The sequence below is a fragment of the Filicampus tigris genome, chromosome 16 (genome assembly GCF_054856515.1).
Source record: "Filicampus tigris isolate MCC_2025a chromosome 16, RoL_Ftig_1.0, whole genome shotgun sequence".
Classification (NCBI taxonomy): domain Eukaryota; kingdom Metazoa; phylum Chordata; class Actinopteri; order Syngnathiformes; family Syngnathidae; genus Filicampus; species Filicampus tigris.
The window spans coordinates 12493641-12508916 of NC_141232.1; the positions used below are offsets into that span (position 1 = coordinate 12493641).

General features: G+C 39.9%; 1 protein-coding gene across 3 annotated transcripts in view; it reads right to left on the reverse strand.

Moving 5' to 3' along the window:
- Positions 1 to 15276, reverse strand: part of tanc2a (tetratricopeptide repeat, ankyrin repeat and coiled-coil containing 2a) — a 40169-nt gene that overhangs the window by 18931 nt on the left and 5962 nt on the right. The window contains exons 2-5 of one of the 3 annotated variants that reach the window (XM_086056061.1): positions 11100 to 11177; positions 9803 to 9910; positions 1360 to 1499; positions 375 to 537 (exon numbers count right to left, since the gene is read on the reverse strand). In XM_086056061.1, the coding sequence (XP_085912187.1) occupies positions 375 to 537; positions 1360 to 1499; positions 9803 to 9910; positions 11100 to 11157 (469 nt within the window). In that variant the 5' untranslated portion in view covers positions 11158 to 11177. Of the gene's footprint in view, positions 1 to 374; positions 538 to 1359; positions 1500 to 5953; positions 6672 to 9802; positions 9911 to 11099; positions 11178 to 15276 lie in introns of those variants that run through there. The other 2 variants (XM_086056062.1, XM_086056060.1) reach the window with 2 other exon arrangements.

A 15276-nucleotide genomic window follows, 5' to 3' on the forward strand; every position in this document is an offset into this window, starting at 1 on the left:
AGAATAATGTTCCCGCTAATTTTCCACGTCTGAGCTTTCACACAAGCTCACTGAGCATTCCTTAGACGACGGTGAGCAACACCAGATATGCACACGGCGGCCAAACCAGTATCACACCTGTCCAAAACCTGAGATCATAAGTTACACGATATAGAGATGTTACAAAATAAGTCAAACCACCTATATATCAAAATAGAGTATATCAATGTATTGAGGTTTGCGGCACGGATAAAATATTTTGTAAGAGTAAGTTATGGAATTTAGACATTTTATGTCATGAATCATCTTAAATTGACTTGAATTGTCCAGAAATCAATGTATGTTTTATAAATGAATAGAACAACCTTAAAATGAATGTACAGTTTCATCCATACCTATGATCCCACTATCTCTGCTCTCCAGTGTTGATGTGGGGGAGGTAACAGAGGCATGGATGGATGGTTTGTTGTTGTTGTTACCCTCCACGCCAGCAGGGGGCTGTAATGTGGATGAAGGCGAGGTGTTGCTACTGTCCAAGCTGGAGGAAGGCGAGATCCTCTGTGGGAGAGAGAGGAGATTAAGAAACAACAGTGTAGATTCTCTTGGCATCACTTTTGTGGAGATGCTGTTAATTGAGAATTTAATGGTGTCATGTAATTGAACAGGCGGCACGGTGGTCAACTGGTTAGCACGTCCGCCTCACAGTACAGAGGTCATGGGTTCGATCCCGGCCCCGGCCTCCCTGTGTGGAGTTTGCATGTTCTAACCGTGCCTGCGTGGGTTTTCTCCGGGTACTCCGGTTTCCTCCCACATTCCCAAAACATGCATGGCAGGTTAATTGAACACTCTAAATTGCCCCTTGGTGTGATTGTGAGTGCGAATGTTTGTTTGTCTCTGCGTGCCCTGCGATTGGCTGGCAACCAATTCAGGGTGTCCCCCGCCTACTGCCCGAAGACAGCTGGGATAGGCTCAAGCACTCCCCGCGACCCTTGTGAGGATAAACGGTATAGATAATGGATGGATGTAATTGAACATTCTTGATAAATTGATGCTTCTTTTCTGTATAACTTGTCACAGGTCAGGGTCATTTTTGTAATAGAATATAGCCTTTAATTTCTATCTATTCGTCCATTTTTTACACTGCTTAGGGTCATGGGGGTCAACTGGTGTCTATCCACACTGACTAGACATTGGACTGGTTGCCACTGACTCACAGGTCACATAGCGAGACATCATTCACACCATCATCAAGTGGGAAGTGGATGCACGCTGGCCGCACAGACGTCAGATGAGTGAGTCATCGGCGACTCTGCTCTTATCAACTCGTTTGGGAAAGGTATTTTGCTGACATAGTGTATCTGCATCTGCGTTTGCGATTACCTGTCCATCCACTTGGGCATGGTGAGGTGACCCAGGTTCTTCATTAATTATCTTCTCTCCCAATAAAAAGCCCAGCCTGGTCATCAACGCATCAGCTGCCTCATCCACTGAGGGAGGTGGTCCTAACTCCTCCTCTTCACCTGCAGATCGCGAGAGGAAGAAATTGTCTCTGATAATTTATCACCGATAAAAATCTCACAAAGGTTTGCTAATTAGTTTCGTTACGCATTATTAAGCAAGCATAATGAGTAAAAAAAAAGGATCTTTCTGCTGATGAGAAGTACGGCAGAGTCCATATTGGTAAATAATGTGTCTGTGACTCACAGAGCATGCAGAATATATGAAGGAAAGTTTCTCTTTGGACAAATGCATCATGAACCAATCTCATCCCTCTGTAAAATATATGTAGTCTCTAACCAATTTGTAGAATATAAATAGGCTTACGGGTATTACATGTGAAAAGCTCATTTCATCGCACACTATTATTGAACTGAGAAGTAAAGTCAAACGAAACTGTGTAAGCCAAATAAGGCGACTTAAGTCTAACTTTGCCGTTTCTACTGATCACTTTTGAACACATGAGGCTTGCTGAACTGCATTGTTTTAACCGGAAACATTTCTACTGTGCTTCTTACACCACTTTGTTTCATAGACAAAAATCTGTGGTGAGAGATTTGCCTGAAATGTCACTAATGTTTCTAGACAGGAAAATTGTGTTGATCTACAAATGAAAACCAGCTGGTTGTTCATTATTAAGTTAATTTTTTTTTTTTTTTATCCGAATATCCCATTATCCAATAGAATTTTTAGCAGGATATCCGAATACCAAAATAATCGATAGCTTCAGACAAACATTAAACTCTAAGGCGTTGAGGTCCCACTGGAAGTGGGTAATTACGAATCACATCATTATAGCAATGTTTGGCAGGGAGAATATTCAAATTATTGCTGTAAGATTTTAAATGCTCTAAGATTGCCACTATGGTTTGTGCAAACAAATATTTAACCTTTCTTCATGATACCAAACCTAAAACACACCTGTTTATTTGTTGGCAGTCTTCACAGTTGTGAGTCAAAACTGACAGCCCCCTCGTTAGTACAGCCAAGCCTGTACTAACTAATCGGAGTGCTACTCCAGTATACAGTATACTAGATCCGTTTTTTTCCAGACACCATCTTACAAGCATTCACATGAACAAGATTAGCTCAAGATTGGTTTTACTATTTTGGCTCTTTCTGGTAAGTAATCTTTTTTATCCTGTACCTAGAAGCATCCATCTGTTTTCACTGCAATTTTACCACTTTCCAACCGCATGAACAGAAAATTGAAGGGACTGTGAACATGACACCAATTAACTGCATCTGAACGAAATTGGCAATGAGGTTAGGGACGTCCACGCCCACTTGGAAGAAACTATTTTGTAGTAAATATAGAGTATAGTAATAGCAGTACTATATATACAGTGCCTTCAAATGTGTCTGTTACTATGAAAATTGCACAGTAACATTTGTCTTTAAAGAGGAAGTCAAGCACCAAATCTTTTTTTTACAATAATATGTTCTATGCACCTCCACTAGTCTAGACATGTTATTCTGATTGATATTGCATTTGTGGACTATGGGATAAGCAGCAAAATCCACCTGTCTTTAGCCATCTTACGGAGCGATTATTTTGCCACTTGCTGGTGACTGAAAATGACATCACAGTGACCCAGGACTTAGATAACGACCAATCGCGGCTCACCTGTTTTCTGAAGCTGAGTCATGATTGGTGGTTACCTGAGCCCTGAGCAGCTGTGATTGTGATTGTGTCATTTTCAGTCGGTAAGCAATTTTGGATTCAAATCAATGGAAATGCCGTTACGCCTTTCATTTTCACACAAGATAAAGGCAAAAAAAAAACAGCTTGAAGCCACTCATTTGAAGAACTATGTGCCAAACTGAGTCAAGTCGAGTTGCTTGCTTTTCGAGGTACCACTTGGATTGAGAACTTAAAGTTATAAAAGTGATGTGTCTTCTTGTCACAGCAAATGTCAGCTTTTCGGGAAAATCATCTAGAAGAGGACGAAAAACAAAAAGCCCTGTGTCCTTCCATTTACAGTGCGTTTTGAAAGTGAACGACTCGTGATGACAAGCATGCCCCTCTGTTTTTGTTAAAGATGAGCTTTTTCTATGTGGTCGTTTGCATTTTTACTCTCCAAAACACAGTTGATTTATTTTCTTTTCTTAAATTTCAGGTATTTTCCATGTTGAGATAAAATTGGTTTTGTGTAAATGACAAATGATATATTATAATGATTATTCATCATTGATCGGTAGGAAAAAAGGCCCAATTCTATTACTGTATATCCCCAGTCAAGTATGAGCAAAGTGGAACATGTTTTTCGGGCCTTTTGAAGACAAGAGCCCAATGAATTCTTCTTGCTGTTATGTTTAAGAGTGATTATCACAGCTCCTTTTGTCTCTGGGCGTTTCTGGCCATGTTGCATTGGTTTCATTTGTACACTTCAATCTCATAAAATGAAAATAAAATTTTTATCAACCGAACCCCACAACATCTTTATCGCGAAATGAAAACATTTATGCCACTTGGTAAGCCTTCATCATTATGTTCCCACAACACACACACACCCACACACGCACACACACCCACACACACACGCACGCGCACAACCACATTCCTGTCCGTGTGTGCGTGTACGTGCGTGTGGAAACCACAGCATGAAAAATCATACCGTCTCTTGACAGTCTATAATTACAGCTATAAATTGATGACTGGTGGACTAAATAATAGAAACACATTGTGCATGCGACCACAGAGTCATGTGTGGTCAGTCAATGACAGAGTGTGTAAGTCGCAGAACAAAAATAAAATGGAAAGACACAAGCAGTTAAGTCTTTCCATCTCATTCTCCTGAGTTGCTAGAACTACTCTATTCCTTTTCCTTTCTTCAGCTTTTTTGTAGCTTTTTATTGATTTTTTTATTCATTTTATAAAGGCTGTTGCATTTTGTTCTTTTTCTAACTTGGCTGATAAAAATGAGAGAAGGGAAGAAGAATGAAACTAGCACCTCAACGTACAACGTCTGACCAGGAGTCCTGAGGTTTGACTTGTCTGAACTTTTTGTCTCAAACTTTTCCAAAGATGTGATTTGGAAACCCTGTCTAAAAATATACTGAATATAACTTACTAAGCTGTAGGAAGGAGTACCCAAAACCACTACCCAGAAGCTAAGAAGTACTGTAAGATGGAATCAAAAACAACATCACAGTTGGAGAAAGAATGTGTATCATTTTCAACATGATATCTAGCTGCTCTTTGTGACAGGTTTTCCACGCCGTTTCCATGCCTCGGACAACTTACTTTTTTCTAAAATCGCACGAAAACCTCGTGTCTGAAATCACACAATACATCAGTGTGTTTCACAGAGCCCAGTTCAGGGAGCACCAAAGTTGTTTTTCGGAATTCAGAATTTCAGAATAAGAAGCAGACCGAAGGGACCTGAGGCAACCGTGTTCACATGCAGATACGAACGATCGGGATGGAAGGCGGTCACTTCAAAGATCTGTGATCTCCCCCTCCAACTTTCCATCATGGCTTGGTGATTGGTGAAGTGAGGCTAAATTCAAATCTTGCAAGCAATTTTAACACAGAAAACTCCTCCTTTATGAAGGTGTCTATACGAAAGATAAGTTACGTGTTGGTAGCATAGCAGCCGAGCGGTTAGCATGACTGTCTCGCAGTTAGCATCTCAGCCCTGGTCTTTTTGTGTGGCGTTAGCATGTTCTCCCTGTGCTTCCATGTTTTTGAGGGGGATATTTCCTCCCACATCCCCCCAAAAAATCCATGTTTGGTTAAATGAAGATTTTAAAGTGTCCATATGTGTGAATAGTAGTTTGTCTATATGGTCTCTGGCATTGGTTAGTGACCAGTCCATGGTGAAATTTAGCATAGGCTCCAGACCAATGAGGACCTGAAAGACTACAAGCGCTATAGAAAATGGATTGGTGGATAGAAGTTATCTATCAAAAGGGTAATCAATAGAATCAGCAAGAAGCAGCCTTACGATATGGGTCATCACTTGTCATCAAGCCAATGAGTGTTGGCATAAGACTGACCTTGGACCAAAAGCATTTGTTTCACCACATTTGAAAAAATGAGGTCAACTAGATCCCGTTATTCATAGATAAGTCATGTAGCTACGTCTTACTATTGATTCCATGACTACTACCATTACTACAATAATATAATTTGTGTCTCAGCCTAGAATTTTTTTTTCTCTCTCGTAAATATTTCTGATTTGTTCACAAAAGACATCAATTCCAACTCCTTACTTTAATGAAAGTGTATTAGTAACTTGCTGATGTGCAATATAAGATTGTCTTGATACACAAGTATGACTTCCAATGAACGAAATTAACCCATACACAGAGAAAATAAGCTAGTGAGACTCTTTAAACCTATGTGACCCATATAGAGCTGCACCGGAAAATAGTTCTGATGTTCTATAAGTTATCGTATGTAAAAATAAACTACGTAGATGGTACACAATCTTTCATAGAGAACTTACTAATTTTGCATTTGGACTCTCACCTTCCTCAGATCTTCTCCCTCTCCGGTTCCTCCTTTCTCCATTGATGGGAAGATCAACCCAATCCCGACACAGATCCGAGTTTTCCTCATGAGTCAGACAGCAGCACACGTAAAACAGCAAGCTTCGCAAAAGCGAGGAGGCATGGCCGAAGGTGCCGCCAACGGTCCCACAACGGCAGTTCTCCGCAAACCTCCATGGGAGGTGCACGGAGGCCCGCTCATGCCTACACCACACGGTCCTTGAACGGGCACATGCTTTCAAAATAGCCGCCGTGCAGTCCATAACTAGCTACGAGCCAGGTTGTAATTGGTTCAGAGTGTTTCCATGTGGAGGGTGGCGTCAAAACATCAAAGGGATGTCGTCTCCCCAGAAAAAGAGCTTTCTGTTAGCGGGATGAACAATGAAAAAGGTCCTTCGATGCGTCACCGTTTGTTGCCTTTCAGCTGCGATCATTTCACAATTGTCGGCCACCGAAAATGTATCATCACCGCCGTTGAGTTTCCAGCTCCACCTTCTCCAGAGAACACAAAGGAGAAAGCAGAGACAGACGCTGGGAATGAGAAGACAGGAGAACGACACTCTCCAGGAATAGAAAAGCACTCAGGATACTTAAGCTTCAACTCCTCAGCGGCACAATAAAACCAGTCCGTAAGCAGGAGAGTACAACACAAAAACAGAGTTAGTGGTCGGATAATCGAATGTCCACGCACTCATGAATAGAGAGCTTTTAACGTTGACCGCAACTCACATCCGACCAGACCAGGGGGTGTCCACTGCTCCTTTTAGTCTAAAAGTGCAAAGCATTTTCATTCACAGGGAGATCTGCCGAAGACTTTGTCAAAAAGAAAACAATAAGCAAGGCTGAAGTTCGTATGACGATCTTCTTCTGCAGGTAAATAAGTAATGGCTTCAAGTCTTCAATTTTTTTCTCTTTTCCAAGGCAGAGCCTCCATATCTGTTCTGAAAGACGATCTCTCTCGTCTGACTGCAGCGCAAATCACAACTCCCCTCCTCCAACCAAAACACACACACACGAAGGCGAAAGAGGGACGGGATAGCACGGGGAGCTCAACACGCGGCAATGTAGTTCTTGAGAAAAGTTTTTTCTCTTTTAGAAGGCTACAAACTAGGGGAACGGCTGAATTGGACTGAACAATGATATAGAGAACATCCAACCGCGAATCCATTTTATTCCAGAGAAACTTTTGTACGCCTACAAAACCGGATCGTGCCCCCTAAAAAAAAAAAGCTACATTTAGTCAGTTTCTGGAATAAAGGTATAAAGTACTTGTTGGCCATGTTTTACATATGTTTCAAATAATGACAGGATAATATTACTGCCTACACAAGAATGTAGGTCATAGAATCTTAATCTTAATAGCTACAAAATAAAATGCATGTATGTACTCTATTTGTCTTCTTATCCTAACTAGTTTGTTTATTATGAAGTCGTTTTTTTTGATTGAATGGCAAGTTAATGTCTGGCCAACCTCCACACGGGCTGCAATGCAATACAATTGTATTGATATCAGTTTTCATTATGAGTCTACGGAGACTGAAGTGATTTCTCTAAAATTGGAAATATATTGCCATTAGACTCCCACATAAAGGCTTTAACACATCCAGAAAAAAACAAAAAAACAGCCGACAGCCGACAGCAGCTTCTACGGTCCACAGATTCTCCAACCGGAGAACTGCCAGCAATACAAAGCACTAGAGTGCGTTTAGGGTCCACCTACTTTTCAGGGACTTGAACAAAAATCATTTTCAATTTCACACCCCGAATCAGTTGGTGCTCTCGGTTGCTAGGTGAAAGGTTTGGTGAGTTGAGTAAAGAACATCTAGAGGAATGAACACCGGGCACTCAGTATAAGTGCTTTTCTGACGTTCCTCTTTTGACCACGGCTGGTACAGCACATGGGAATGTTTAGTGGAAGTGTGTCAAATCAACCCTACTGAGGAGGAGGGGGAGCACGAGGAGGAGAGGGTGACACGGGGTGGCTCACATTTCTGCGTTTTATCTCTCACTAAGGAAAATGAGGGGTCAAAGTTCAAACCACCCCCTTTTTACTAGACACAATATATCAGGCACACAGCTGTAAGTGAGTCAAGACAGACACCGATAGAAAGGGGAAGGTGCCCTGGAAAGTGCAACCTCATCTAAAGACAGCTGTGCTTGCACTATCATGGAAGTTTGGATGGCAAACAAAACACATTTTATTTAGTCTGATATGAAATATCAGACATTATTTCCTCCACTCGTCAACATTAGGTGGCAACTAATGCTAAGTGATACACTTGTCATAGCTCGTGTCACATGCTCATTAGTTGTACATATTCATGCACAAATTATCACTTGTAACACTAGTCAGTATCTAAGCACCTTCCAACTAACGGGACACACTAGTTGCAGTGGTCTAATCCACTAACTTTTCACTCGAAGAAATAGCCAATGCCAAACGGTCAAAAGTCACACTAGTTTAGGCGTAAATACCCACTAGTCACTCTAGTTGTGACAATATCATCAACTAGGTTGTACTAGTATGGTCGGAAATGTGGTAGCAGTTAAACGACCTGTAATTAAAGAGGAAGTCAACCCAAAAATGTTCTTTACAAGAAGATGTTCTCTGAGGCTAGGTTCACACCGCAGGCAAATGCGACCCAGATCGAATTTCTTTTGCCTCTATGCGACCTATATTGGATGTTTTTATGACAGTCTGAACGGCTCAATTCCGATTTTTTCAAATCTGACCTGGGCCGCTTTCATATGTGGTCCTAGATTGGATACGTATGCGAATTTTTTCAATGCGTCCGCGGTCTGAACGGCCAGGTCGCATATATCCGACATTGACGTCATCCGGAGCCCCAAATGCGGAGGGAAAGTGCTGGCAGCCGGTGATCGAATCTGCAAAGTTGTTTTGAGTAACATTATTGACTTTATATTTTACTTTAATTTAATCCCACTTGAAACATGAAGCATTAAGTGGACATTTATGGCGATTGTAGCAATTCAGCCACGGCTCGGATAGATTCATTTTTTACACAAGGTTAAGACGTGACGTCATCGTTAGTGATGTCTCCATGAAATGAGATGGTAAAGCGGTGCCTCGTGATTTTCCCCAAATACTGTATTTATTTCTACCTGCTACCTAATCGCTTCACTGTATAAATGCCCCGACATGCCGGACCACATTTACTTCCGCAAACACAACGTCGGGAGTGACGTCGACCGTCTCTTCTTCTGCGCAGTGCGCACGCAGGCCTTTAATAAATAAAATCACCATTTAAAAACTGCATTTTATGTTTACTTGGGTTATCATTGTTTGAAATGCACTTTTTTTTTGAATATCTCAAACTCTGAAAAAAATTCTTTTTCAAATTCTTGCTGCATTAGCATCATTTCATGTTGCAATGCTGCAAACATGAATTTCAAAATTATAAGGCGCACCTAGCCATCAAAATTCAGAAAATTGAACTTTTGTTTGCTGACTATGTGATAAAAAAAAAAAAAAAGCTTTCTTTCCAAACAGTCCACTAAAGGAGGCTCTTCTCATGCCCATCACAAAGAGCGAGACAATGGCAGTTGTGTTAATCAGGCTTCCTCCCACAGTCCCAAAACATGTCAGATGAATTAAAGACTTTAAATTCTAAGCGTCAACGTGAATGTGAGCTGGTGATCTGTCAAGTGTGTAGGCCGCCTCTCACCCTTAATCATCTGGGATTGGCTACAGCCCCCCTGTGGCCATGAGCATGATGGGCAATATAGAAAATGGCTGGACTGATAGATGGCCCCTTTCATGAATGTTTTTGGCTGCTTGGCCGTTCTCTCGACAACAACAAGGACTTACCAGTTGTTCTTTTGGCCTGGCGAATGTTAAGAGGAGAGGAAGGAAGGGAACGAGTAAATCCTTCTGTCAGTCTCATCTCTGAGCTAGTGGACTCAACATTGCCACCGCCTGTCAAGAGATTCAAAAAGACATTGAAAATAAAACAACAGTTTGCATGTCATCATTTTAGGAAAGTGCGACATTGATAGCAGGGGCGGAGCCAGATTGACAGACTGCCCAACCAGTGAGATTCATGACAAAATGTATACTTTTGCATTTTTAGTAAATTATGAAATTATTTTTGAATTTGTGTTTTTTATTTTATCGAATATTAAGAATGGCATAATTGTGGTTGTCTAAGGAAGATCTGATCTTCATATGATTGAGTTTGTCATTGTATTTGAATATACGATGCGTCGTGACAGGAGGATTGTGCTCAGTGAGAGAAATATTCAGGCCCACCCTGTTTTTTCCAGGCCCACCCCCTCCGCCCCGGATTCATAGTCTGTCTTTTTTAGGAAATGAAAGATACTGCAACAGTAACTGTTTAAACTGTGTGAATTATACTAATAAAAAACTCCAATCATTTTTTTGGCCTCAATTTGCAGAGCCCAGGAGATGCTCTTTAAATGGCGCTTACATTTACATTTTTATTTTTTATTTTTTTATTTTATTTTATTTTTTTACATATGGCATACTGAATGACTACAGCAAGAAGCAATTTTCAAGAAGTGTACTATATAATATATTAAACGCTGTATATGTTTAAAATAATGTTGTAAAAAAATAGAAGAATGGATATTGGAATTTTGATCAGAAAAGCATTTGTAATGATAACAGTCTAATCTATTGTACATTAGTTTAATGTCTAGTTCTGGCACTAACAAAACACTGATAAGACAAAATGTTGTAAAACAGTCAAAATTATTAATTCATTTTCTTTTTTTTTTCTAGTTTCAAAAAGTTACAGTTTATAACAAGAACACAGTCAGATGTTAAAATAAAAACATATTTTGGTCTTCATTTTGTAATTTTTTTTTAAATTAAAAATTGATTAAAAAATCAAAATCGGGAACTGAAAATCGAATCGAATTGGGGCTTGAGTGAATCGTTACATCCCGATAATATAGGATAATATTATTTCACAATCTTTTTTTCACTGATCGGTCCCCAAACGTCAAGCTGTCACTTATCTACATGGTTCATTGCTTGAAAAAAAGTCTCGACGTATTCTTCTAATTTCACTGCCTTTCTGTCAAAAGGGCTACAATACAAGAGCTGTTTCACAAGATTCATAATGACAAATGATGACACTGACCACCATTGTTCTTGCGGCTTTTGCTTCCCAGCAACATCTTCAGGCTGTTTCGGAACATGACTGCCCACGATGGACTTCCTGTCAAAAGATCATCAACTATTAAGAAATGTCCATGTATGACAACATTGTTTAGCATAGGCCAAATACATCCGACATATGAATCACAAAGTTTAACGATGTATCTCAATAGACATCTGCGATATGCGCAAATAACAAGAAGAGACTGCAGATTACGATATGTGACGCGTTGACGCTGTAAAGACCAGCTCTTTACCTTGACGCCTCGATGAAGCCCAAAGCCCAAATCTTAAAGCGCCACCGAGAAACTGCTTGTTTTCTACTTGTTTTCTACTCATTACTGATCCGTCACAGATAAAGGAAATACGATGATGTATAATGATATAACAGATAACAATAAAAGATCTCTGACAGCCGTCCGTCAAAATACGCAAAGGACAAAAGAATTACAGCACACTTAACCCATTAAGGACGGGACCGCAAAACCGCGTTTCTTCCACTAGAACAGAGCTGTTGCGTCTTTCTACCTTTCAAACCGGGAGAGCGGATATGTCACCGTCCTTTTTTAATCCAATTCTCCGTTTCTTAGCCAACTTAATGCATCAGAATCTACATGTGACGGTGTCGCGGGACGGCGGAGGATGTCGTGGAATTTTTTCGAGCCGTAGGTAGGCTAATGGCGGATGCCGTCGATCGCTTACTGATTAAAGTAAGTAACGGCAGTGATATATAGACGACGTGCACAACCGGTGGAACCAGTCGAACGTGATATGATATGCTTTGTAGACAATTACGATATTGACGTCTTTGTAACAGAATAGAGGATGGTAATTACCACTCGATTTTTTTTATTAAAATACTGCTTCTCTTGCACTGACACGTTATTTTTACATCTTCGATTGAAACAGTAAATAATAATAAATTCTGCCTGTGCAAAAGCCACATGTCTAAGCTCTTGAATTGTTTTGGAATTATCTTTCTGTCTGCTACAGGGGCTGAGATATTAATCATTTTGTAAGTGTTGAATTTCTGGGAGAACTTCAGGTTTTCAAGGGTAATTCCAAAGGCGACCTTAGGTTTTGGGGAGCTGTCGAGCCAGGCGCTTGAGGCCTTAATGGGTTAATACCCACTTGTCACACTTGCTGGGTTGAAATCACCGGGTTTTGGCGGTGGATTCTATCGTATGCAAATGTGTGTATCACATTAATTTTCCAGGTCACTCTTCATTGTCCTAAAGTTTGAACTGCATCCTTGCTATCAAAGCACTGCTCTGTCATCTGTCCAAAATTTGCATCTATCCATCCATTTTCATCCTTCCTCCAATCTGTGGTTTCATTAACCCCCAAACATCCCAATTAAACTGTTCCTCCCGGTATATGGCCCATTAAGCAACATTCCAAAATGTGTACTTCGTTAGCAAATGCGCTAGGATAATTATAGTTGTTTGAGGTCCTGTAACCGCACTGTTGGCTCGATGGAGTTGGGTCAACAGGGTTTTAGGTGGCCCTTCCCAGTTGAGCAGTTGTTTCGCATTTTTTTAGAGCCATCTGCTTATTCCTTCTTTTTGTTGGAGCTTCTGTCTCCATCTGCTGCAGCCCAAAAGATCTTTTACAGTGCTTTATGGGCCCCTGAGATTTTTGTGGGTTTGTTTCAGCAACTTTCATTAACATACAGTCTTGAACTACAAATGCACAACCTGTCACAGTCCCATCTGGAGCGTTAGTTGAATCTGTTGATCTGTCTCATGATCTCGATGTTGTTAAATCTGTTGTAATCTCTTCATTTGTTTTCAGTCTGATAGTTTGTTCTCTGTTCTAGTTGTTCTTTTGTTGTTTCACTCTGCCGAGAACGCGGATGTTCTGTTGTTTTCCTGAATGTGCGTTTCTTCTGCATATTTGAGTTTACCTACTTGCAAATGAAATAACATTGTCAAAATCAATTACTAAATGTATATGGTAAATAATCAATTGATAGTTTACTGTTTACATAATACAGCATAATGTTCATTACTATTCTAAAACTTGATAATCCAATCCAGTCCACTTTTCTTGAAGCAACTTTAGACTATTTTGATAGTCTAGCATACGTTAAACCTGTTTCCATGGCCACTTTTAACTAGGAACGTAACGATTCACTCAAGCCCTGATTTGATTCATTTTTCGATTTTCAGTTTGTGATTTCGATTCGTTTCTTTTAAATATTTTTTTCAACAAAATGAAGAACTCATTTTAAAAACAAAAGATGTTTTTATTTAACATCTGCATTTTGTCCTTGCTACAACTTTTTGTAACTTTACAAAAACACTTTACTACATTTTTGTCCTATCAGTTCCAGAATTAAACATGAAAATAAATAAACGTACAATAGATTTGACTGTTATCAATTACAAATCATTTTGTAATCAAGATTACAATATCGATCCTTTTATTTTTTACATCGATGCATATTTCAAGCAGTTTAAATCGATTTTCGATTAATCGTTACATCCTTACTTTTAACACTACCTCAACTGATTTGTATCCTTTTGCTATGATATCTTTGTTATTTGTCGCCACTATTTTAGGACTGCTAGATTTTCTTCTTTGGCTCCATCTTAATGTCTTGCATTACGCATAATTCAACATGTATAGCGCTAAAATGAAATCACAGTGCATCTCAGGTCCAAATCCTATAAAACACCATCCACTATCTGCATGGCTAGTCTAGGAATAGACATAATCCCCGTCTAAGAGCTGTCCCACAAAATCCTAATTGCAATGATGAGTTGTCATCTTATTTCTTAGAAATAACATGCAGTAGCTATTCTATCGTTGCGTGTGTGTAATGTGTGTCAGTGTGCTAATCCTCAATGACAAGCAGGAATGAAAAGATAGTCCTGAGTCTAAAACCCAAAGCTGCATCCTCCCTCACATACAGTATATATGCATTATAATAAAAGACACATTCTGGAACGGCTAGCACATTTATTCATATGCCAGCGCGGGAAAGAAAATGCTCTCGAAATGCACTGAAATGCATTTGCACGGCGGTTGGAAAATAGCACAAGACAGACCAAATCTGATCCACATTAAGCAGGAAAACAACATATTGTTGTTCTTGGGGAATTTACTGGTGTAAGTCAGGGTTAGAATTGTTTGGGATTTTGCAACATAATTAGTGTTTATTTCATGTTGACTTTTGTTTCTGAAATTCAGTTAGTTTTCACTACTACAACAATTCTCAAACGACCGTTTGACTTTCCTTCATTCTTATGGACATAGAGTAATAGCGAAATAAGCACATTTTAAAATGAACCTCGAAAGCTCATGTATGATATTAATTGACAAGACAAAAATGAAGGACTTTTTATAATTATAGTTAGTTTTAGTTCGTTTTACAAACGGAAGGTGTAGTGTCAGTTAGTTTCTTTATTTTTTAAAGCATGTTTGATTTGATTTTGTTGATTTTTTCCCCCCAGAACCTTTCTTCAAGGTACTACTGCATTGCTCCATTGAGATGGATTTCAGCTACTGGCCAAAGGTACTACAAAGGTACTAGGCTGTTCTTTGCTTCCTGGGTCTGTAGCTCTGTACCATGAGCACTGACTGCACATTCATCTTGATAAAAAGCAAGCATCTCTGCGCCCTCCGGTCATGTCCTCTTGGGGCTCTGGTAGCTAACGAGATGCGGGAAATACAGATACCGAGTTCATGTCTTATCCCTGAGTCACTCGCGGCAGCCTGTGGCAGGCAAACATGACTCAGTGCTGGCATGGCGTCAAGCTCATTCATGTGAATCACACATGGGCAAGCATGGACACACATGCATGCGTGCGCGTGCGCACGCGCACACTCGCCATCTGTCGTCAGTTACTGCTCTCTGTGACCTCCCGTGTCCTTGTTAGCAATAGAAAGGGTGGGCTCGGGCAGATTTGGCTGACTCCCCCACCCGCTGTTTTGGCTCTATATGCATTATGCAAAAAAAAAAACAAAAAAAAAAAAAAAAAAAAAAGAATGGTATTTTTTTTCGTCTTTGTGCTGTTCCTAAAGCTAGCCCTATGTTTTTTTTTCAGGGCCGATACCGATTATTAGTAGTCAAGAAGGCCAATAACAGATATTTGGAGCTGATGTTAATTTTAAGCTAAAAGGAAAATATTGGCGACCAAATCTAAAACAAAATT